The 26132-nt window shown below is 42.6% G+C and overlaps 1 protein-coding gene across 4 annotated transcripts in view; it reads right to left on the bottom strand.

The window, feature by feature from the left end:
• NETO1 (neuropilin and tolloid like 1) overlaps nt 1-26132 on the bottom strand; it is a 766912-nt gene that overhangs the window by 207451 nt on the left and 533329 nt on the right. For all 4 annotated transcript variants that reach the window (XM_069219884.1, XM_069219887.1, XM_069219886.1 and 1 more), the window contains exon 7: nt 11317-11545. In XM_069219884.1, coding sequence (XP_069075985.1) covers nt 11317-11545 — 229 coding nt within the window. The remainder of the gene's footprint in view (nt 1-11316; nt 11546-26132) is intronic.

Raw genomic sequence — 26132 nt, 5'->3', positions numbered from 1 at the left:
ATATATATATATATATATATATATGTATATAGATAGGTGTGTGTGTGTTCTGTTCGGTACTGGATTGTCTTTTCTTCCCTTTTGGCTTCCTCTGACTAATAAACACACTTACAGTTCTGGTGCATCCATGACTATAGTGCTTCTGCCTTTCTCATTTGGTCTGATTGGCCACTATGTCCCACTTCACAGAGAATATTCCATGACCGTCTGTACAACTTATTGGTCGCACTTGTAATGTGTTGCTCACAGTGATACTATGACACCTTTTACCAACTGTCATGCTATTTAACTTTTGCTATGTTGTTTTTATGATTTAGCATCTTTTTGTCACCCTTTTTTCTCGTTGTGACGTTTTAATGCCACAAGTGCTTTACTCTGGACTTTGCAGTTCCTGCTTTCCTTCCCGTAGGTTTCTTGACCTTTGTACATTATACCAGCTACACTGGTGTGTGCCTCTTATACCTTTAATTTGACACCTCTGATAAGGTTTCAAACAGTACTGAATTTTGAGTACAAGTGGCATTTCTCACTAGTGACGCGTTCTTTGTTTTAGTGACATGTTATACATTTATGTTGTGAAAATGTGGTCTCTGAAAGCTTACAACATAAGATTTTTTCAATTTTGGGGTTCTTAAGATACGCCACACACATTTTGTGATTCTCACATTTACTTTACCTTAAACTCATGACAATGACTGCCTATTGAGCGACAAGCTCAAGATAGCGCTTGTCATTTCTGCAGTTTCCCCTGGTGTTTGGTGTCAAATTGTCCTTTCTTGATTTCTATAACATAGGGTTTAGGCCAGGGGTGGCGAGTGTCTTACATCAGTCCACTTTGATTTCACTCTTCCTTTTGTACAATGGCAGCAGGTAAGGAGATCAATTAGATCTGCTTTGCCGTGTACGGATAACACTTTAACGCAACACTTACTGTTGCAAAGGCATTTTGAGACCTTTAAGACTTACTGCCTTTTTGCTTTTCTCTATTCCCCATACATACTATAGGAAGACTTATCATGGCCACTCCGTATTATGTTTGTCTCTGACTTCGGCTTGACACACATGAACTTCCTTGCCAGGTATGTTATGTGACAAATTTTCTCCTGGCATAATCCGATGGCACAGAGTGTACTCTGATTGGCTCGCTCATGACACACTGCTTTTCTCTTTTGTTTTTAGCCATTCTTCGACAAATTTGATGCACGAGTAGTAGCTTGTATTTTGTCCTGATTACTTGTGTTGGACTTTTTGGTACTACTACACTATCTTGGACAGTCCGCACAGCTTTTATGCCATGAGCTTTCAACACGTAATACTTTAGGAAATTGAGTTGTAACAACTTTATTGAGTTCTAACAAGTTTCTGCTCTTTTTTCACTGTCTGTTTGCACAAGTGGTGTTGATGTTGGTTTGCCTTTTCTACATGATGTTTATTATATATCTTATACATGATTATATTCTAGTGTCTTTTATATTGCTTTGCCAATAAAACTTCCACCAACATGGAAATATTAATGTTGGTCTAAATTAGTTTTGGATGTAGGATTTCGGGTCTTTTTTGATAGCTCTCAAATTGAATATCAAGTGTTTATACTTTCCATACAGTATTCTTTCTTTGCAGCCTTGAAAATGTTGTCAGAGATTAAACACGTGTCGGCTGCTCACCCACTATGGAATAAATATTGCACTTTTTTACTGATTTTCCCCATGGACTAGAATTAATGGATACTTCTTAGTGACTTTTGATTAATACTACTCTGCTCTGGGTGTTGCTTTTATGTTTATGCCTTAGCCATATATGTCCCCCTGCATTACACAACACCGCAAACGCACAATCATCCATTACAATTTCAGCACAACACAACTTGTACTTGCCGAAAACACACATTGACATAAATCCATGACACAACACACTCACACCATTGACTCTGTACTGACACATGACAACAACAACCAATACAACTACGCACTCAGCTACACAAACACACTCACACACAAGGACAACAACACAACATACGTCACAACAATGTCTGTCAGACAACACTCTGAATGTGTCACACAGGAACACAACATTAAAAAAACATTGGTCTCACATTCAAGTGACATGCATCCAGACATAACCACATCACCCACTCCTGCTCCCTCCACTTCAATCAGCCAATCCACACACACATACACACATACATGTACTGACTCACATACACAACAGATAGCACAAACCTACCCTCACAGGTCCCCTTGCAATGCACACACATGGACACCATTGTCCAGTGTGAGTGTATCGTCATTGTGGTGTCAGCATTCCTTTTGCAATGAATGATGACACCACAATGACAATTGTATATGTGTGCGATATATGTGTTGCACCAGTGTGCCATGTGTGACACCATTGTGTACCCTATGTATACATGTCACAGTAATTAAAAGAAATAACTGTGACGTGTATATGCCTGCTGTGGTCCCGTCCTCCTGTGCAGTGCCCACCCAACATACCCTGGCAATGTGGCATTCCTACCTTTGAGCCTGGTGATGCGGGTCAGTAGCAGGACTGATGGCAGGTGTTGTCCAGTCATGTCCATTCAAAGACGTGGATGGAATAGGGAAAAAAGGTGAGTTTTTACCCCTTCCCCCCAATTCGTAAACTGAGAAATGGAGGTTGGACTGCCACTTTTATCTTGGCGGTAAGGCACATCCAAATCTACACAGCGGGAAGGGTGGCTGGGGACCTCCTCGCATCCACTATTCCCTCTCCCACCGTCGACGTGGACGGTGTTTCTTGGCAGACACATATGTTCAATTGCAAGCTTCCGTCTATGGGAATGTAAACATCTAAATACTGTGGGTGGACCGTCACAGCGGTGGACAGGTTTTCAGTCGATAAGTCAATGGCAGGATCGTTATTGCCACGATCTAAATCAGACCCTTAGACACCATGGGCCAGATTTACAAGAAAGTGATGCATCGGTCCAGATGCACCACTTTTCTTGTGTGCCCCTACAGCCCGCTAACAAAACCTTGGTTGCACCGTATTTACAATATGACACACCATGGATCTTGTTAAGAAAATAGCATCAACATTTTTTACGCTATTGTAGCGCTTTGCTGCACTAGCGTAATAAAAGTTGACGCTAGTGCAGCTAAGTGCAAGGGGGCTCATTCATTACAAAGGGTGCATCACTTAAACGCCTGCATTGAGCAGGTGTTAAAAATGACACCAAGAATGGTGGAGTAAAATCTTGTAGATTTCACTGTGCCATTTTTGCAGGCCTCCTAATGCCAGGATTCCCCCTTCCGTACATTATGCCTGATGGCATAATGTGGCACAAGGGGTCGCAAAGAGGCACAATGCATGCACTGCGCCAAGTTGTTAATATGGCACGGCACAAATTTCCTCCTTGATTCACATTGGCATTAAATAAATTACACTAATATGGCGCAAGGAGGCGCTAGTGCCTTGTAAATCTGGGCCCAAGTTTGAAAGTGAATTCTGGAAGAAGGGCAAGGGATACTCTTTCAGGAAATCTCTCTATGGTGCAAAACTCCTTCCCAGACTGTTTGATTGGACTTAAGAACGTGGCAAGGGTAGGACAAATAAGCTTTCAACCTACTCTAGATGACTGAACATTGACAACTACATAGACTGTCAGGGACTCTGATGTGGTGCTTTCAGAAACATGGAGCCAAGAGACTCCTGTTCCTTTAGACTAGAAACCTTGGAACAATCACAATCTAAATTTTGGATTTGATATTGTTCAGCAATATTTGGAAACACCTAGCACAACAGTGATTGTGTGGAGTCACAGTTGTTTGGTCCGACTGTCCACCACAACCTCCTGCTTCCATATTGTAAAACTGAACTAACTGACGGGCTCCGATTTATATCAAACATGTCTTGTGGTTCAGAGTGGCAGGACCAGTGTTTGTAAGGCAATTGGTGCCAGGGCCCTCTTCTGGAGCACACTCGCACTGGCCAATGCTGCTATCAGTGCTACTAAATACAGTAACAATGCAAATATTAACCATCAGATTCCTACAAGTGTGACCATTCTGGCTACTCATGGCCACCAAAGCAATAAAATTGTCTTTGGCAGCAGGTATTATTAATTTGTAATGTGTATTGACTTAATAAAGAACTGCTGTTGTGCTTGACTGTAAATTAGACAAACAGCACCACCATGTGGCAGACTATTAAATGTGCCAGAGTTGACAAATGATGGTGCCGAGCACCAGAAACCACTGGCTCAAATTAGGAAATAGTCAGGACCACTTTGAACATAAGATTTTACTGAAGGACCATGGTATTTAAAAATAAAAGACTACTCATACATTCCAATGTGGCATTTGTCTTCTCATAATAATCTCCTGGAAAATTAAAGAAATACTCTAAGAAGATAATTGAGATCAAAGCTTGTGTATTTTTGGAACCAATTGTGTAGTTTATTCCATTGCCTTAAAATTATGCCAGTTAATTCTGTGAAGTTGCTACATATTGTATATTTACAATATTCATGGAATATTCCACTGCTGTACAATAAATATTGCCAGTTAGTAAATCTCATGGATGAGCATCAATGAAGATTCGTTCAACATAGTGTTGTTTGAATTTTACGTTGCTTCATTCAGTGCTTAATTTGTGAAAGAATAAATGCCAGAGCCCAAAGTTTTGTTCAAAAGCCAAAGGTTGGTGTTATTGAATGTAAGGGGTGAATATAAAGGCTGCATTGTCCAGATATGTTTCAAGATATGGATAAAGTGAACCATTGCCCAGGGCCCTTAACTCCCAAATAGCCAGAAAAGTGAATTTGACAATCAAAATTCCTGCCATGATCACATTGCTAAAAGAACAGATTTGTGTAATTTGATAGCCTGGGATACTTAAGAGATACAAGGTCACGCTTACTGAGGGGTTTGCTAGGACAAAGTCATACATAGTCATGCAAAGCAACACAAACTCTTGAAAGGGTACTTGCATTCCAGTAGAAAAATTATTTTGCCTGGAAAACTGCCCTTTTCATAACACAAATAGCACTCTGTGCTGATTTATATTATTTTAGCATCACTTACGTGTAATGTAAGTGGATTAGAGCATGCACTTATATTTTTTGAAGCAAACTTACATAGCCAGAAAAGGATTTGCTTCAAAACTAACTCCTCGTTGAAGCAGACACTAATGTAAAGAATATTTTGCTTTCAGCAAACATTTCACACATTGTATGTGTGCTACATTATACTGCAAATATTCAATATATGGGATGTTTAAGAATTTGTCTAGAAATAGGATTTGGTACTTTATCTCCCTTACCTCTCTCACAATACGCCCAATAAATATCATTCAACATATCCCTCTACCTCTCTCAAAAGCTCTTGACCATCTCTCTCTCTCTGCACCTATATCTATCACTGTTGATTCCCTCTCCTAGCCTCAATTCTCTCTATACCTCATCTCTCTCTGTACTTTATTGTCTCTGTACCTCATCCCTCTCTCTGTACCTCACTTTTTCCATCTGAACTCCCTGTATCTCTCCTCCATCAATTTCACTTCTCACACAACCTCAGCTCTGTCTTTACCTCACTGCTCTTTTTATCTTTCTCCATGTCAATATTACCATACCTTTCTCTGCCTCTCTGTCAGGCCTTTCTCTTCCTTATCACTCCTCTCACCTCTCTATCTCATCTCTCTCACTACATCACTTCTCCCTCACTATCTCACCTCTCTGTATCCCAATGCCCTCTCTCTCACAACCTAACCTTATAATTTACCTCACTATTAGTTTACAATCTCACATCTTCCCTTCCTCTTTCTCTGGTTTTACCTTCTGTTTTCTTTCCTTCACCTCTGTAAAAGTCTTACTCCTTTAAGACTACCTCTGTTTCTCTACCTCAACACATTTTTCTCTCTCATCGACTCCTGCCTCTCACTCTCCCTCACACACACATACACATACACACACATGCACACACATGCACACATCTCTCTCTCTCTCTGGACCTCCTTCTCCATTTCAACTCATCCCTCCACCTCAACTATTTCTCTCAGCCTTCTCTATAGATCTATCAACCTTATCACTTCTTCTTACAACTCTATACATCGGCATGCACCTTACTTCTCTTTTTGTATCACATATTTCTCTCAGATTCCTACTTTCACTCTATACCACATTTCTCTTGTTTCTGTTCATCTCTCTCTTCTGTTCTCTCTTTCCCCCTACTACAGTCTCTCGCTACTTCACCCCTTGGATTATTCCTCTGCATCTCCCTACATTTCCTTCTCACTATTGCTATATATCTTTACCTCTTTACTGCGCTGTAAAGCCTTGTCGATTTCTCTGCCTCTCTTTCTCTACCTAAATCTTCCTCTTTCTACCTCTCCTTATCTTTCCTTCTGGTAAATTCACTGTTCTCTATTTACTCTACTTTTATCAATCCCTCGCATATTTTTCTACATTACCTCCATCTCCATCCCTTCTGCATCTGCTTCATATCTCCTGCTATACTGTTCTCTTTATGACTCTCTCCTCCTGTATGTTGTCCCCAGTACTTTTCCCTTCCTAAGGAGAGTCATGGGTAACTGTCTACATATACAAGTGCACACATATTAAGTAGCGATGAAAGATACGGCAGGGGAAGGCAAATTTCAATTTCAAACAACTAGCGGCTGAAACCACATGGGTTGAATGCACTTTTGTGACACTCTTCCGTCGAGGGTTACGAGATGAAATAACGGATGAACTGGTGCATTCCACCCAGGTAGAGTCATTGAAAGAACTGATGGACCGGGCACTTAATATTGAGTACCGTTTACAAGAACGTAGACTGGAGAAATGAAGGTCCGGGTTGCAGTCCCAATCAGTAGCAATGCACTCTTCTGCACGCCGCCCTGAAGAAAACCAACCAGAGGAACCAGCCTCCACAGAAGAAGAACCCATGCAAATTGATATTGCTCACGAACCATTATCTGAAGCAGAACGAGAAAACAGATGATGCAAAGGCTTATATCTTTATTGTGGCAGTGCGGGTCATCTAATTCGAATGGATCCAATCCGTCCCACCAGACTGTCAGGAAATGCCAACTCCCGTCCCCTGTGAGGAGGAAGGGGGCGGGAGGCATTGAGATACTTTCCATCTGCTCCTCTCGAGAAGATACCACAGCTCTTTCTATATTTTCAGTAATTATATAGTGCCCTCACCAGGAAGAACAAGTATTTGCGTTATTGGATTGTGGAGCCAGTGAGATGTTCCTAAATGAGAAATGGGGTAAGGAATAAGGAATACCTTGCGTTCCTAAATAGATCCCTGGACATGTTCAAACAGTAGGTGGCTCTCCTTTAACTTCAGAACCAGTGGTGAATACTACTCCTACCCTTTGCCTGCAATTTGGAAGACATAAGGAATACTTTGCCCTTGACTTGATATCTTCTACTGACCATACTATGATTCTGGGTATTCCTTGGCTAACACAACATAATCCATATATAAATTGGTAAACATGGACTCTATCACTCTCATCCCACTTTTGTAAATTACATTGCTATTCGACCGATTCCTATTGGTGTCTGAAAGGTTCCATTTTCTCTTCCAATAAAGCAAGCAGTACCATTAATATGATTCAAGGAATACCCAGATGCTATCAAGGATACTCCGATATGTTCCAGAAACCTCAAAAAACCATTTTGCCTCCTCATCTGGATTATGACTGTGCTATTCCTTTGATCCCTGGGGAAGTAGTTCCATTCAGAAGAATATATTCCTTATCAGAGCAAGAAATAAAAGTACTTAAGGAATACATAGATGAAAACATGCTAAGAGGATTGATTGTTCCCTCTTCATCACCTGCTGGGGGTCCTTTTTTCTTTGTACCAATGGAGACTAAAGATCTCCGCCCGTATTGACTTTTGAGAGTTGAATAAAATTACTATCAAGATATCTATCCCCTACCTCCTATTAACAATATTTTGGAAGCAGTCCACGGAGGCAAAATATTCACCAAGTTAGATCTGCGGGGTGCCTATCATCTTTTACGGATTAAGGAAGGTGATGAATGGAAGACCGCTTTTCGTACTCCATTAGGCCATTTTGAATACTGCGTCATGCCTTTTGGTCTGACTAATGCACCTTCCATATTCCAAAGATTTGTGGATTCGGTTTTCTCTGATCTTTTGAACCAAAGTGCTGTCATCTATCTAGATGACATTCTGGTATATTCTTGTTGTCCTGAACACCATACTAAGCATTTTCTTCAGGTTCTGGAAAGACTCCGACAAAGCAATGTGTACTGTAAGCCTGAAAATTGTGAGTTCAACAAGACCAAGGTGCAATATCTTGGTTTCTGTATCAACCAAGTTGGCATTGCCATGGACCCAGAAAAGGTACAAGCTATATTAGATTGGCCTTCTCCTGCTGCTATAAAGGAGACACAGTGCTTTCCAGGGTTATCCAGTTTATATAGACAATTTATAAACGACGTTGCCCAACAACAAGGTCATATAACCCAGAACATCAAAAAAGAAAGTCTAAAGAAGGGTTTCATTTGGACAGAAGAAGCAGAAAGAGCCTTTCAGAGTCTAAAACGTGCCTTTACACAAGCTCCGATATTACATCATCCTGACACTACAAAGAAATTTCTAGTGGTCACTGGTGCATCAGATAGAGTTATTGGAGCCGTGTTACTACAAAGACAAGACGATGATGGCCTCAAACATCCTGTCTTTTACCTATCCAATGTGTTGTCAGATGCAGAACAAAACTATTCTGTGTTGGAGACGGAATTACTAGCATTAAAAGCTGCCTGCAAGGACTGGAGACATTTTTTAATGGGTTCAAAGGAGACGTTTGAAGTTAGAACAGATCATTGCAACTACAGTGCCTCCTCAGGTATCAGTGCCGGAATAGTCGGCAAGTCAGATGGTCTTTCTTTTTTAGTGAATATGATTTTGTAGTAACATACATACCTGGATCCCAAAATATTGTAGCAGATGCTTTTTTCTGCCGATATCGGGAGAGAACAAATACTACTTATACACACATCATAGAGCCAGGTCGAATAGTGGGAGTCGTTCAATCCTTTCTCGATGGTGTGAAAGCAGAGTATCAAAATTTACCCTTGGAAGAATGGAACACTTTAAGTTCCCACTTACAGAAGCATGACGAGTATTACTATCATAAAAACACCTTATTTTGCCTCCTAAAAAGGTGCAAACAGAAGCCATGCAAATGTGTCATGACTCCCCTACTACTGGACATCGTGGAATTATGAACACACAGGAACTGCTCCTCTGCTCTTTTTGGTGGCCCATGTTGAAATATGATGCTGAAACATATGTAAGATCTTGCCCAATATGTGCTCAAACTAAGACACCTCGGGCTAAGCCAGCAGGTTTATTGATGCCCTTGCCTGTGCCATCCATCCCATGCATACGTTGACCACAGATTTTACATGTTCATTGTCATCCTCTGCTGGCTATCAGGTCATAATGGTAACGGTTGACTCTTTTACTAAGATGGCTCATTTTTCTGCCCTAAAGAAATTACCCACAAGGAAATGAGTCAACTCTTTCTACGAGATATATTTTGATTGCATGGCCTCCCTCAAGTAATCATTTCCGATCGAGTACCTCAATATGTGTCCCGTTTTTGGAGAACATTTTGTAAGTTTTTACATATTGAGGTGGCTCTATTGTCTGGTTTCTATCCAAAGACCATTGGTCAAACCGAACGCCTATATCAAAGATTACAACTATATCTACGCTGCTTTTGTAATGCAAGTCAAAGTAATTGGTCTTCATATCTACCATTGACTGAATTTTCCTACAATAATAATACAGTCCATAGTACAACAAAGTCCACACTTTTTTTTATGTACTTATGGTTTCCACCCTACTGCTTTTCCTACTGTTACTAATAAGGATTTATCTATTCCCGCAGTTACCTCAGTTGTTCGTAATCTCTGTCAGGTTCAGAACCTGCTACGTACCAATCTCTTAGCCACAAAACATTATGGGCCAGATGTAGGAAGGTCCGAATTTGCGATTCGGAAATTGCAAGTCTGTGCGACTCGCAATTTCCGAATCGCAAATTCGGATGCAGAACGGTGTCTCAGACACCGTCTGCGACTCGCTATGGGGTCGCAAAGACCCACCTCATCAATATTAATGAGGTGGGTTGCATTTTGTGACCCCATAGCGAGTCCCTGCACTCACAGGGATGGTGGCCTGCTGAAGTCAGCAGACCTCCATGTCTGTGACTGCTTTTTCAATAAAGCAGTTTTTTTTTTCATTTTGCATCCCGTTTTCCTTAAAGGAAAATGAGTTTAAAAATGAAAAAAATTACGAAAGCATTTGGTTTCGTTTTTTCAGTGTAGGCAGTGGTCCATTGGACCACTGCCTGCTCTGAAAAAACCTTTATGCCCACATTCACAAGGGGGAAGGGGTCCCCTGGGGACCCCTTCCCTTTTGCGAATGAGTTACCACCAATGTGACACTGGTGGTAACTGCGAGTTGCTTTGCGACCGCATTCGCGGTCACAAAGCAATTCTGAATTGCGATGCGAGTCGCAAAGAGGAAGGGAACACCCCTTCCTATTTGTGAGTCGCATTCACAAATTGCGAGTCGGTACCGACTCGCAATTTGTGAATGAGCATCGCGTTAGACTGTTTGCATGGCGCAAACTGCGATTTTCGCAGTTTGCACCATGCAAACGGCTTCCTACATCTGGCCCTATATGAAGAAGGTAGCTGATATTCAGCGTAGTCGTGCACCATCTTACCAGCCTTGGAACAAGGTCTGTTTTTCTTCTAAGATTTTGCCTTTTCGCCTGTCCCAGATTAAATTCAAACCCTGTTACTTTGGCCGTTTTATAATCCTGCGGGTATTAAACCAAGTCTCAGTTCGATTTCATCTACCATTGCCTTGGAAGGTTCATCCTGTTTTTCATGTATCTCATATTTCTCATAAATCTGGGGCAGCGTCCAAATTGCACACCCCTCTGACGCAGAAACTGCGTTAGAGGGGCCCATATTTAACAGGAGGCTATACACCTCCTTATAAATAAGGAACAGTTGTTTGCGCCTCTGGAGCGTCCGAAAAAGTGACACTCAGATGGCAGCCCTGATGGCGGCCCTGTACACTTTATGTGAGAGTACCCGATGCCTCATGAACAACAATTGATGACAGAGTGCACCTGCCGCCATATAGCAGAAACAACAAGAAGCTCAGCTCTTGACAATTGTCAGAATGTTTATGGTTTAGCACTACAAACGCTTTTCATAACACTCAATCTGTTGCTATAGCGAGACGCGGAGGAGGATCGCCGCAAGACTTACGTTCTTGAAACGATGTGAAGAGCATCTGGAAACGGCTGGTCCGGCTTCCCTCGTCTGCCCACATGCGGATTACACCAAGCCCCGTGCGCAGCATCACATCATTAGCGACGGTGCTGCAGAATTTAGCCTTTAAATCTTCTACTGAGCTGCTTCCGTCATAGACTGCAACAAAATTCCTCTTGCATTCGTTTGAGTTCTGCATTTCATAGTCCAAGAAACGTAGGTAGATCTGCAAAAGACAAAGAAAGGCCGGTAATGTTTGAGAAGTGATGATTCATAATCACCAAAGAACGTATTTTTCATATACAGTTCCCTTCGGCGCTGTTTTGTACATTCATTTATGTTCCATTTTTTTGGCTCTTTTGCACCATTTGTGGCGAATCTATTCCATGGGCAGGGAGAAGATGTGGCCGGAGTTTGTCATGTGAAATCAAAGGGAGAGGGATTGTTGATTCACAAGAGTTAAACAAAGCTTTAAGAATGGGGTTTAGAGCGACCTCACACCGATACGACAGGGCTGATTTGATCGACGCTGTAGTGAACATTTCTGTCACACCAACCTCTTAGTAAGTCTCGGTTTTTAAGGATACTCCGTTAACCCTTCGTGGTGTTGCCGCGTCCTCGCAACTCCAGTTTTATGTCTCGAGCTTGTGATAGAGAGAGCTCGAGACACTCGGAGTCAAGAGGACGGTTGGGGCGGTAGCTGCGACATCGCAGCGGTCTATATATTTATTAAAAGAGCTTAATCTTACCTACACTTGTAGTCATGTTTACTACACCCTTCTATAAAAAAAAGTGCAAAACTTGTTAAGAAATAACTAAAAAAGTGAAGTGCAAGAGCCACACTTTTCCTTAAGAAGCTGCAGCCAGTCACTTCCAAATGCTTGGGTTGCTGAATTGCAAAGCCACCTACTCTGATTACACCTCATGAATCTTTTTTACACCAGCTTGTGCTTCCTGCCAGTTTATCTCATTTTGGGGGTTCTTTTTAATCCATACTTCCGATCTTTGTCAGTGTTATGATTTGTCTTCCTTCTTATTTCACCATTTTCTGCACTTTCGTTTGGTCTGTATCACAGTCTAATGATGGAAAATAGGGCCCACGCCCCAATAAGTGAGTGTCAGTGCTCAACACCTGCAAGCGCTCAACCTTACTACCCCAAAAGAAGCATAGCCTCTGATGTTATGGCTGGGTGTCATATAAGTAGGGGTGTGCTCATTTTTCATAATTAGCTGTTGTGTAATTATGTAAACTTTAGGATAAATCAAGTGAAATTATGCATAGTATACGAAATTCAAAAAATGGCATTTGATGCTATATTTTATTTTGGAATGTGCATGTGTGTTTATTTTGGATGTAAGAGTGTATTTTGTCTTAAAAATGAGAGGATAAACACAAGCACAGCAAAAAGCACCCGCTCACTCTCTGGTTGTTCACATTATTCACAAGCTCTCGTGCTTAAATTTTGCCATGAAGGATGTATAATTACAGGATGGGCTATAATACGGTAATTCCAGGAATTTGGAGAAACAATCGTTTACGAGATTCTCCAAATTATGCAAGATTACTTCTGGGCAATGGACATTTCCTCAGGCCTACAAAAAGGGACATTTTATCATAACCATCAAACTTTGTATGACGTGACACTCTTCAGTCAAAATCCTCTGCAGGACCCAAAGTGACTTGGAAAAATAAAAATCTTTCAGAGAACAAAAAAATGCTTTGGCACATTGGCGAACCCCCTTTGTTCAGCCTAAGCAATGCACATGGCATTAGAGCTTTTGATTTATCCCAGCGTTGTTAATCCAGGAGCACTTTGTTACTGGGATAATCCGGTCTCTTTCCATCATATTTCAAATTGTAAAAACACACGTGGAATCAGATCCTCAAAACTGATTAAATTAGCTAATGTGCTACATTAGTCAAACGCCTCAACTACATCATTACTAATCATACATTCATCAAATGTACTTGTTATATGAACCTTGACCATAAGGGGTCTAATTTTGACCAGATGTTCTAGTGCAGGAGACTTGTGATGAGCAGTCTATACATCTAAGGCGCTAAAATAACAAAAAAAGATCATGTCAATTCAGCCTTACAATTCACTGTGGTATTATTAGCCCTCCGGATCAGTGAAGGCCTAGGCCAGCCTGCCGGTGATTTCTGCGCCTACAGTGCATCAGGTTTACAAACTGCAGGTTAATTCCAATATGACTAAGTTACCTTAGGGCACGAGTTACAGTTACTTGAGATAACTCAAACTATAACAGGTGAATTTCTATTGTTTGGTACTTTAAAATGTGAGCTTAACTGTAACATCCCTGTAACCTTTAAATTTTTCAAGTTAATTTCTATGTTTTCATAAAATTCTATTTCCTAACTATTACATCCCTGTAACCTTTGTTTGTTTCTATGAATTTCTATGGTTTTCCTAACGTAAAGTAATTTTCATTACTATACATTAATCCAAACACTGCCAGGCTGTGAGCAGTGGTGGTTGGCCACAGGGTTGGCCTGCAGTCAGACCCTATGGTAACCCCTCTACCCACCCAACCCCACACTGGGCACAGCTTTTTGTCTGTGCATGGCAGGAGTTGGCTGCAGCTTGTCTCTGTGTGTGTGAGAATAGGTGTGAGAGAGTGTTTCTGGGGGAGAGAGTGGTTGTGAGAGTGTCTGTTTGGGTGTGAGAGTGGGTGCATCAATGTCTTAGTGGGTGTATCAGTGTCTTTGTGGGAGCGTGAGAGTTTCAGTGGATCTGTGAGTGGGTGTGTGAGAGTGTGAGTGGGTCTGCAAGTAGGTGTGTGAGTGTCTGAGTGTGAAAGAGGGTGCATCAGTGTCTTGGTGGGTGTGTCAGTGTCTGTGTGGGTCTGTGAGTGAGTGCGTGAGGGTTTCAGTGGGTCTGTGAGTGTGTGTGTAAGAGTCTGAGTGGGATTGTGAGTGTGTGCGTGTGTCTGAGTGGGTCTGTAAGTGGGTGTGTGAGGGCCTGAGTGCGGTTATGATTGGTAGCATGAGGGTCTGAGTGCATCTGTGAGTGGGTGTATGAGTGTCTGAGTGTATCTGTGAATGGGTGCATAAGGGTCCGAGTCGGTGGGAGAAAGAGATTGAAAAAGAGAAACTGAGAGGGAGAGAGAGAAAGAGAATGAGAGGGAGTGAGAGATTTTTTAAGCTTTGGTGAACGATATGCTTAGAGTGAGATATTTCTGGACAAACTGAGAAGAACAATTTATTTGTCAATTAAAAAGAGGGATATTACCTTTCATTATGAACCTTAACATTTTGAAGTTGAGAACAAATTAAAGTAGGGATATGACCACAGACACACCCGGACTAAAACCCTCAACTTTCAGTGTGAGCCCCTTAAGAATTATGTCACAGGTGACTTCCTACTGTGCTTTTTAGTCATTGCGTGGAGAGACTATTGCAATGAATATTTCACTCTCCCATCTCATTATGGGATGGAAGAGTGAGAGAGTGACAGGACCGTGGGTAGAGCTTCAATTTCCCTGTGGTCCTAGCTGGCTTTCCATTTGCGGTGGAAGCCGGCATTGCTTCCCCAAGCAGGGAGCTGCTTTTGATAGGAGCTTACTGCTTGAAGGAGCAATGTGTTCATCTGTTTCCCCACACGCATATTTGTGTGCAGGGAAGACAGGTATAGGCAAGTTAAATAACCTGCTTTTTCTATATAAACTAGCTGTTCGACAGCTCTCTCTTGCAGAAAGCAGACTTTGTTTGTTTTTGCATGGTGGGAGCTGTCAGCTCCAATCAAGCTGATGCAAACAGCTATGTCCCAAGTGTGGGCACCTCCAATGATTATTGTCCTAGGGAGGTGGTGGTCCCTGGGATATGGAGTTCCAAAATGGACCCCTTTCATTCCTTTAATGAAGCCCCCGGGGATCCCTACCCTGGACCCTTTAGTTTTTTAATTCTTTTTATCTGGGACACGGCTGAAGCCAAGTCCCAAGATGGCTACCAACATTTCCTTGCTGAAATCTAGGCAGCCAATCAGATCTCAGCACAAGATCAGGAGGGTTTGCAGAGCCTTCATGTCCCTATTTATACAATTTTGGATTTTCTTTAATTTCTCAAAAACTACTCAACGGATTTAAAACAAATAACAAAAGAAGCACTTTCTGGATGAAGAGCTAACTTTCTGTTTAATTTGGTTTAATTCCATCCAGTGGTTCGGGTTCTATTGCTGTTCAAAACTGGGTGGTAGGAAACACAGATCTACAACATTTTGCACAAACATTGGTCTTTCCTATTAGCTGACAATACTCTAAATAAGGGTCTTACCAGTAGACCCAGCATCACCTACAGCAGAGGTCGTACACTACTGGACTCATTGTGTCATAGTTTCCTACCACCCAACATTACCAATACATGGTTACCGAAAACGCCCAGCGGCTCTTATAAGTGTGGCTACTGCAGTATTTGTTGTTACATAAAAGACAAGATAGTCAGTTTCCAATATAATACCAAGACCTCATATACAATCCATGCATTCATCAACTGCAATACCAAATATGTTGTATATTGTCTAATATGTAAATGTGGCCGCATTTATGTTGGCAGTACCATCAGATCATTAAAGGAGAGAATCCAAGAACACATAAGGGCCATTCACACGAACAACATTAACTACCCTTTTGCCACACACTATAGTACTGCCCATGGTCAACGGGAAATTTTAGGCATTACTGCACATTGTATAGAAGCTGTGTAGTGTGGTTAGTTTTACGTATTCATTGCGCTTTAGCTTCAGGCTTTAGGCCTTTGTGCATTTTGCCCTGAATATATTTTATTCATTTGCTGACAGCTTAGAGCCTCTGTGCACTTTGCTCTACATGCTTTTTATTAGGCTTCGTACTGTTATTTTTCAAATAGCCAGTTCTATGGTGTTGTTTTTTATTCATATCACACTGTTTTGCCTACTTCAGCACTAGAGTTCTCCATAACATATTTACTCTGTGCTTCAGTCAAGGATACAGTCTGGTACATTGCCGATAGACGTGGTAGGAGTTTAGACTTGGCATTCCTGCGTAGGGACATTTTGTGATCACGATGACATGTTAGTTATAAAATCACTTCCTTGTCCCAATACACGCAAGAGGGAGATTACGACCAGGGAACCACAACTAGATGCTGACTGCCTCGTTGCAGATGCTGAACCAAGATCACAGGTCTTTGCTCAGGTATGAGGGCTGATGTCTCCACAGTGATTCTAATAGGCAAGCTAGAAGCTTAACATGCTGTGCTCTAAATAGAACAAGCAGAGGGAGAGTAGAAACTGTTAGACAATATGATAGCTTTGTTCTTATGTTTTACTCTCCTGGTGACTATTTTAATCCTACTGTGTTGTATCGTTCTGGTTATTGCGGCTCACGCCTTAATATCTAAAATACAGTTGTTTTATTAAAAACATTATATAAAACTTATACTGTCTTTGTCATTTGTATATGAGATCATATTGGAAATAAGAGAGTTGGTTTGGATCTGAGTAACCACGACTTCCCTGAGAAGTTCTAAAGATGTCATGCGCTCGGCTGCCAAATCATTTCTTCCACATGGGAGAAATGAGGCACTGCTAGTTAGCCGGAGCAAAAACCGGATTTAGGGTGACAGAGTTCTTTACACGTGGGTCAGACTCAGTCCCCCACACCGTTATAGATCCTGCTACCTAGAAATCCAGTAGTCTCATTTAGAATAATGAGAGCCCACGCGACATGGCGCCGCCAACGTTTGGTCTGGCTCTAATGATTAGGTCCGACTGACTCTCTTGGTCTCATATATATTTTGACTCCTCGCTTCCGTATACGGAGACGTCCGTGGGGCTGAGGCTTTCCGCCGCCACGGCATAGGTGATTCCTATTGCTTAGTGGTTGGTTGTTCAAGCTTGAACTTTGAAAGGAAAAACCCCGATATTGGTGTGCCTTCTCTGACCTGAAGCTATTTTTTATAAAATGGTGAATCCAAATGTAGTGAATATAGCAATTAATATGCGTCACCCGCTCACAGGACATCTGTTGACACATGGACTGACAGTCCAGGGGGATCCAGTCACTTTTGTGGTGGACGCCCATGCAGCCTATAGAACAGAACTTTTTTATTCTTGGGTCGGATTTCCAGCAGTGGATGGGGGGAACAAATACTTTTCACGAATACACTGTTGCGAATGTCCCTGGACAATACAGGGCTTACGCTTATTTAGAAATACCTCTATCTTATCAAGAACACCATAATTGGCTTGATGGCGCCCTCCCACACACAGTAGCACAAGTTAGGTTAGGTCCGCTGAGTAATGATGGTCCTACCTGGCCTTTATTGGCTACATATACACCTCATCCTGCGGTTGCTCAATTGGCAGTGGTTGAAGTTCGTCGTTTATATACAGAATTAACGGCTACATATAGACGATTAGTTCAGTTTGTAATGCAGACACTAAATATGAATGCAGCGCGTGCTGCTCCAGCGCACCCACAGGCAGTGGTTCCGGGTATTAATCCGGCCACTGTACACTCTGTTATGGGTAAAGTGCCGGCTAAACAAGAGGAGACTCCATTTTGGCTGGCGCAAAAAATTAATACGCTGGAAGCAGTATTTCCCCATACGGGACCTCAGGATAAACATAGAATTTTGACGATGTGTTTGCCGTGTGGGATGGTTCCTCCGGTGGACCTTTGTAATACCTGGGGCACGGTATTTGCCGCGCTCTACACTACTGCACACGGTACACCGACATTAGCTAATTTACCGGACGTGCTTAAACAGATTCAAGATGAATATGGGGCTGCCCCTGCCTTAGATTTGGGCATGCAGTTACTGGGCAATTTTGTCACAGTTTCTTCTATTATTTTGAGTAATCTCAAGGGAGAGGCAGTAGCAATAGCAGTGCGAATGCGTCTTCGGGATGTTCCGCTGCTTAATCAGGAGCGGGAGCTTCCGAGAATAACAGCGGAAACATATTCTAGTGTTGGTCGTGATAGCCTAGGGGCTAGACCACAAAAACCCCAGTTACAGGGTAAAAATAATAAAGATAATGCTAAACAGCAACAACCTGAGGGTTCGAAAAAGCGGTGGGAAAAGAAACAGCAAACACCTAAGAAAGATGGTGGACAGTCTCCGCAACCGGAGACCCCACAGAATAAGTATAATCTCAGGAATAGGGATACTTTGAAGACGCCTGATAGATATCAATATACTGATACACGCCAATCTCGTTCCTTTCAGGACTCCTCGGAAAAGAGAAGTGAGAGAGGTGGGCGGTCAGAGTGGAGGACGGAGTATGTGAAACCGAGACAGGATTCACAACGCTCAGCGGAGGTTTCTATTAAACAAGAAGAGAAACCGCTGCAACAAAAACAGCAATTTAAAAAGAAGAAAGTGGCAGCAGTCTCAGTTAGACATGCCGCTCAAGAAGAGAGTTCTCTTGACGAACAAGACATGGGCATTAGCACTGTTAGACAGCGCGGCAGAGGTCACAATAGTTCGCCGGAGTCTTCTAGAGCATCTGGAGGTGAAAGCAACTGATGACTTCATACAAGTCGAGACGGCGGATATGCGAGTCTCTGATCCTGATAGAGTATATGAAGTGACTCTGCGATTGGAAGGGAACATTGACCGTATTATAAACGCCATTTTTTGGGACCATGTGGTAAAATCATATGATGTTCTGCTGGCCGAACAGGATTGGCCACCTGACTTTGTTCGCGACTGTCCGGTTGGGGAGGAGGTTATTACACCTTCCTTCTCACCACTTGTTCCGAGAGAACTAGCGGAGTCCTATAGTAAATCATGGGCTCTAGCACAGGCTCCCGCCTTGTATAGAAATAACGTGGGGTGGGACAGACAATCACCTTATCATGTAATTCCGATAAAGGGCGAACCTCAGCCACAACCGCAGTATCCTATCAAATTTGAAGCAAGGGCATCGGTTAGGAAAATTCTTACACAATTGGAGTATCAGGGTGTAATTGAGCCCTGTGTCTCGCCGATGAATAATCCCTTGTTTCCGGTTGCTAAACCGGACCATTCATATAGGATAGTGGTGGATTACCGACATTTGAATAGTCATACACGCACATATGCAATACAGAATTCACACAGCGCAGCGCTTATGAATAATATAGTGCGTAAAAAATACAAGACAACATTGGATATCTCGAATGGATTTTTCTGACAGAATATAGCACCCGAGAGTCGGGACTATACCTGTTTCAGTGCGTTTGGCTCTCAGAATTATTTTTGTCGTTTGCCTCAGGGGTATAAGAATAGCCCAGGACTGTTTTCGGCTCGTGTAACTGAAATGCTGCATGAGTTCGACCTTGAAGCGTTATCATATGTTGATGACATATATCTGACAGATCATGAGATTCTGCAACATCTAAGGCGTGTATCGCGCATTGTTGTGGGGTTTGCTGATATTGGCTATAAGTTTAATTTTAAGAAATCAAAGATTGCCTTCCTCAGCGTCATTTTCCTGGGATATGAGTTGTCGAGTGAGGGCAAGAGCTTAGCACCACATTTTTTGGAGAAATGTGCTTTATTGCAGCCTCCTAATACGGTTCGGAAGCTCCAGTCATTGTTGGGGTCTCTGAATTTTGGCAGAACTTACATTCCTGATTATGCGACGCGTATAAAACCCTTATACGAGTTGATTCGCCCGAATTTTTCGAGTAGATTTTGGACCATTGAACATACACACATACTACGAGAATTACAAAGTGATCTCTTAGCAGTTAATCACTTACACACACGGGACAATAAGACACATTTAGTCATCAGGGTAATACCTGGGGCTGTTGGGTTTACTTATGTCACCTTTAATGAGGGGGAGACAGTCCCGATTGCATACAAGTCTCACTTGTATTCTGCTACAGAACAACGTTTTGCACAGACTGAGAAAATTCTCACTGCAGTACAGATGGCTGTTATTAAAGAAAGACCGCTGGCCCAGGGTCAACGCATTGTTGTTGTTTCCCCAATTCCGGCCTTAGAGGCAGTTACAAAAGCAAGTGTTCCAAATTCGAAAGCTTTGCACCCGCGATGGATACAATGGGCTACGTCTTTGACAGCCACTGATGTAGATTACGTATTTGACCCTAAACTGCAGACTCAAGAATTTCTTCAATATGAAATAGAATACCCTGTTCCTGCTGGTACGTTGCCTATTGACCAATATCAGGTGGTCATGTATACCGATGGCTCTGCGCAACCAGCGGTTGGGACTAAACAACGTATTCTGCTGCATGTGCGGTGGTGAGCGGCACAATGGAGGGGGACGTGTTCTGCCCCCGACATACTTATACTAAAACCTTGGGAGATTGCACGGCACAGCTGGCTGAGCTCAAAGCTCTATTGTTAGCGTTGGAGCACGCGGATCCGGCGCTTTTAACCTTGCTGGTCTGTGACTCCTACTACTGTGTGCAGTCTTTCAACGAATATCTACACTATTGGAAGATGAATGGGTTCAGAGATTCTAAAGGCAACACCATTAAACATAAAATGTTGTGGGGTAAGGTTGCGGATCTGAAGGAAACGCTTCCTAAAGTCCATGTTGTGTATACACTTGGACACCAGCACGTTGGAATACACGTTGCTGGGAATACTTTGGCTGATGAAGCCGCGAAATCGGCAGTGGCTGTCGCCACTGTGGCCGCTGTGACTCGTTTGAGTACCAAACCAGACACAGAAATTTTGGCTGCCATAAAGGCTACGGTTGATGGCAAGCCCTTTCCTAAAGGATTTCCTTCAAGATATAGTTACTGCTTGAATGGTGCGCTGAATGCTACTGTTACAATTCCAGGCATTGGTGTACGTGAAATTCCCAATAAAATTGAGAGACCTCGATTGATTTCTGCAGCACATGAGGGGGTGGCTTCTGCACATGCTGGGGTGGCTGCCACGATTTCACTTTTACAGGCTCGTTACTGGTGGCCTGGTCTCTATAAAGAGATGAAGCAATATGTCCTTTGTTGTGATGTTTGTCAACAAATTAAAGCATCGTCGGCTGGACACCCGCAGCAGACGCCCCTTCTGATTTCAAATAAACCATTACAGTGTGTGTACTTGGATCATTGTGGTCCGCTGACACCAGATAGTGCATACAAATATATATTGGTTGCTGTAGATTCGTGCTCCAGATTTGTTTGGGTCTGGCCACAACGCTCGGCTGACGCTCGAACTGTTATTAAAGATTTGCGCATCTTTGTCGATATATTTGCAGTTGCGGCTTTTCATTCGGACCAGGGCCCTGCTTTTGCCTCTAAGGCATTCAGGGACACCATGGCTTCGTTGGGGGTCCAACTCCAATTCTCGTCTCCATTTCATCCCGAGGGAAATTCTGTCGTGGAGCGTTTAAATCGTGATTTAAAGCAGTCCTTAACGGCCAGAGTTATAGGTACGGGTCGTGGTTGGCTAGCCCACCTATATGGAGTACAGAGAGCACTTAATAACTTGCCTAGAAGGTCACTGGGGGGGTCGTACTTCATATGAGTGCCTGTTTGGAACATGAATGTATGTTCCTGATCTAGATGGTCCTGGTGTGGAGGCGGCAGATACGCCCTTTGACATAAATGATCGTGTCACTGTTTTGCAGGGTTTACAACAATTCCGTGAAGATAACTCTTCTGCCAGTGCTGCCTCCTCAGGAATTAAGGATGAGCCAGTAACACCTACTGGTTGGATACCCAGGATTGGGGATCTAGTGCGTGAAAAGGTCGCAGTTAAAAAAGAATTTGGTCCTTCTTATCGAGAACCTGTCCCTGTGTTGGGGGTGAGCGGCACGAGAACTGTGATTTTACCGCCGCTGGAAGGGGCCAAAGGCAATCGCTTTGTTTCCATTGATAATGTCAAGTTACAACATGTGGCCGATTCTGCACAGCAGACCAAGAGGGACACCCAGTAGTTCCGGAATCCCTCTCACTACTGGGGAAGAAGTCCCGCTGCAGGTGATTTTCACCGACACTGTTTCCTCTCCGAGCTTGGGGAGGGTGGATGATGATCTTGCGATTGTTCCACGACGGCGATTAATATGGAATCTTTTGATCAAATTGCTGTACGTTCTACTGATGTTTCTGAACATGTGGTTTATAGTGTGCCACGGCGAGAGCCTTCATCTGCTTCTTTGTTCACAGTTGCACCTTTTGCTAGAACTGCTTGTGGCTGCTTCAACGACGCTGATAATGATGTGTCCGGCTCCTCGTCCTCGATGTCTTCTGTCCACTGTCCACGACGGCTGCTGGGTTGGCTTAAACGCACATATTTTGTTTTTCCTTGGAACTATTTTTGGCTGTTTTTGGCCGTGATGACTATTTTATTATGGTTGGGATTTGTGGTTACTTTTTTTCTGATAATACATGGTCATTTTCTTCCTGATCGATCTGACATTGAGCACGTGGAGACTGTGTTAAAACTGCATTTTTCGTCTCATATGGTTCGAAGAGACTTGTCCACTGTAAACATTTCTGCAATACCAGTTCTGGATGGAATTGTGTGGGATAAAGTAATGTTTGATATATATGGTCCCACTGAATTGATTCAAATACCGTATGTCCTCAAATTATCAATGAATGATATTGTTATACCTGGCATTGTTTCTGATGATTGGGATGTGAAGACAGTAGATTCTATGCTAACGGATTTGCAATATTATACTGTCTATGACGATGATGATGCTTACCAGTTTAGAGATAATCATGGTGACATGTTTTGTTACAACTATTATGGACACCACTTTATTCATAAAGCTAGTAGCCCTAAGCCCATGTTTAATTATGTGCAATGGGAACATTGCTCGACTCCTCCACAAGGGAGTTCGAAAACATATTATGATAAATTTGCATATTTTTCTGGGCATGATCAACGTAATGCTAAGTCCTACTATTTTAAAGTTGCACCGTATTCTAATAAGCAAATGTTATTGACCGATACTAAATTACTGTATTCCAATTTGTTTGTATCTAAACTTTCGGTCGAGGGATATGAATACTGGTTTAAAACTGTTGACTTGAAAAGTGTTTGGGGTTCGAAAAATTGGCAAATGCAAGGCAGGGACACGTTATTTAGAGCATGTATTATCCCTGTGCAGATGATTTTCCTCAATGACACAGTACAACAGACTAGCTGTTTGGGCTTAGCGACAATTAGGGAGTTGACTTTGCCTAGTATGCCTGTCCCTTCTAAATTAAAAAATTGGCAGCACTATGTGAATGCTACTTTTAGTGACTTTACACATTTGGTCCAGAATGGTACGCTTAACACTTCATCGTTACATCCAGGCGGGTGGTTATTATGGCCTGTAGACACTAATGTGTGTCATCAACGTTTTGTCACCTCTTCAGGGGGGTTCAGGACTAGTAGGGCAGACCCTTGTTACGTATCACCAGAACATGCTGATATTATAACTACTTACAGTGTGGGGAAGCTTTGTCAGCAATGGTTGAAGTCATCCACGCTGGATGCAGTTAAGTCACATCTCACGTTACTGTCTAATGATACTGATTTACAAGATTTTTTATCAGGTCCCAAAGTACCACGGAAGAAAAGGTTCTTATACGAGGTTTATAATGAGATTTGGAAGCTTTCACAACAAGAGGCTGCAGCCCGGTTGAGGCAGATTGATCAGGAAAATCTGATGCAGACTTTGTCTGTTGTTGATAATGGCATGCATACCCTTTCTGACCGTGTTTACACGATTGACAGCATTGTTTCCTCTGCCATTGACATTATTAAATCGGACATGTCTTCTTTATATCATGGGCAGAGTCAGACGCGGTCCATCATGCAGCTGGGTTGGACTCTTCAGACATTGAAGGCGGGTCGCGTTCCATGGCAGCACGTTCGTGCTAGAGAGATCTTTATCTCTTTTAATTTGACTCGTCAACAACAACTGATGGCTAAAAAGGAAGCAACATATGTTATGTTAAATATTGAGAAATTAGAGAAACTGCCTTTCACGGTAGCAGAGATTCCGTCAGCTGAATGGTTGATTCATGGGGTTATTAATTTGCCTGTCTCTACTTTGCAATTTACTTCTTGTTTGAAGCACATTCCGGTGGGTAGATATGAACTATTGGGAGACAGTTACATACACGAGGTGTGGGACCTTCCCTTTCAGTACACATGTGTTAATGGTTTGAAGGAGGTTTTTCTTAGCGGCAGCGAATGCGAAGGTTCTGTCAGCCATTCAATGGTTTGTAAACAGCTGTCATTGCACGGGGCGTGTAACGCTTCGATTGCTAACTTAGCTTGTTATCTGAAGGGAGTTCCAGTCCCGGTTATTAAAAACACTTTCCAGGTGCTTTCTAACGGCAGTTACATTGTTTTTAACAGCGAACGCTGCTGTGGCATGCGTGCCGGAATAGTTTACATCGTCGTTGTCAACAAGGCCGTTACGTGCTGCGGGAATGTGTTGTTTCCCCCCACTCAAATTAGGGAGGTAGTGGACATCTGGCCTCATATTGCTACTTCCAAGGTCGATTTCGACAAGTTGAGTCGGCTAAAAGCTTTATTGTTTCAAAAGCATGTGGCCCTTACATCTGCTAGCGAGACCTACGCACTTCAGGTGGCAAGGTCATCGGCGGAGATACAGTCCCTTTTGAATACTAACTTTCCAAATCACTTCGGTGAACTTGTGGGACGTATATTTAATGCATCCAGCACTGCTGGTATTGCACATTTTTTCAAAGTCGTTGGTGTTGGTTTTGCTCATACCTTCTCTTCCATATTCGGTTTGATACCTTCGGCTGTACATTCTATTTTCGGAAGCATTTTTGGGGGTTTCCCGATTACTTTGGCTTTATTGGCTGGAGTCTTGCTTTTGTTGCTATTTTTTCGCAATGGCTGTCCCGTCACGACGAGATCCTGTATTGCTGCTCCCGTCAGCGCAGCTGTGTCGTGAACGCATGATGCAGCATTTTGGAGCGACACTCCTAGGACAGTTGGAGTGTGACTGGTCTCTGTCATTCAGACCGGTTTTGGATTGTGTGCAACCCGTGTTTCGATGCCTTTGGTGCTCGTTTGAACATGCACTGGCTCTCTGTCTCTCATTGCAGCGCCCTCCAATGGTCGATACTGATCTGTTGATGTTCCCGATTAGGGCTCATTCCCAGACTTGTGCACTACGGATGCGCTTGCTTCGTGAGGCAGTTTATGAGATTCCCTTCCTGGAGGAAGATGGTATTGTCTCTTTCATGGGCCCTGCACGGGGTGCCGCCCTGATTGGTTTTGGGGCTTTGGATCACACCTGCTCCATGGTACTTTGTGGCGTGGATCTTCCGATATTGACATATATCGAAGTGGAGGAACTCCTGCGTTCTATTGCTTCTATCTGACAATTGGATTTTTACTAAATTGACACTATATTGAATTTGGCTTTATGATCACATGTTACCTAAATTTATGACTTTGTTGTCTTCTCACCTTGTCGAAATAATTGTTTTAGGTATTGTTTATATTTGGGGCATCCTTTTATATTATTGGAACCACTTGCTACCGACAAGGGGAGGGTGTAGTGTGGTTAGTTTTACGTATTCATTGCGCTTTAGCTTCAGGCTTTAGGCCTTTGTGCATTTTGCCCTGAATATATTTTATTCATTAACTGACTGCTTAGTGACTCTGTGCACTTTGCTCTACATGCTTTTTATTAGGCTTCGTACTGTTATTTTTCAAATAGCCAGTTCTACGGTGTTGTTTTTTATTCATATCACACTGTTTTGCCTACTTCAGCACTAGAGTTCTCCATAACATATTTACTCTGTGCTTCAGTCAAGGATACAGTCTGGTACATTGCCGATAGACAAGGTAGGAGTTTAGA

This window comes from Pleurodeles waltl, chromosome 2_2 (genome assembly GCF_031143425.1).
Source record: "Pleurodeles waltl isolate 20211129_DDA chromosome 2_2, aPleWal1.hap1.20221129, whole genome shotgun sequence".
Taxonomy (NCBI): Eukaryota; Metazoa; Chordata; class Amphibia; order Caudata; family Salamandridae; genus Pleurodeles; species Pleurodeles waltl.
This window is presented reverse-complemented; position numbering and strand designations above follow the sequence as displayed.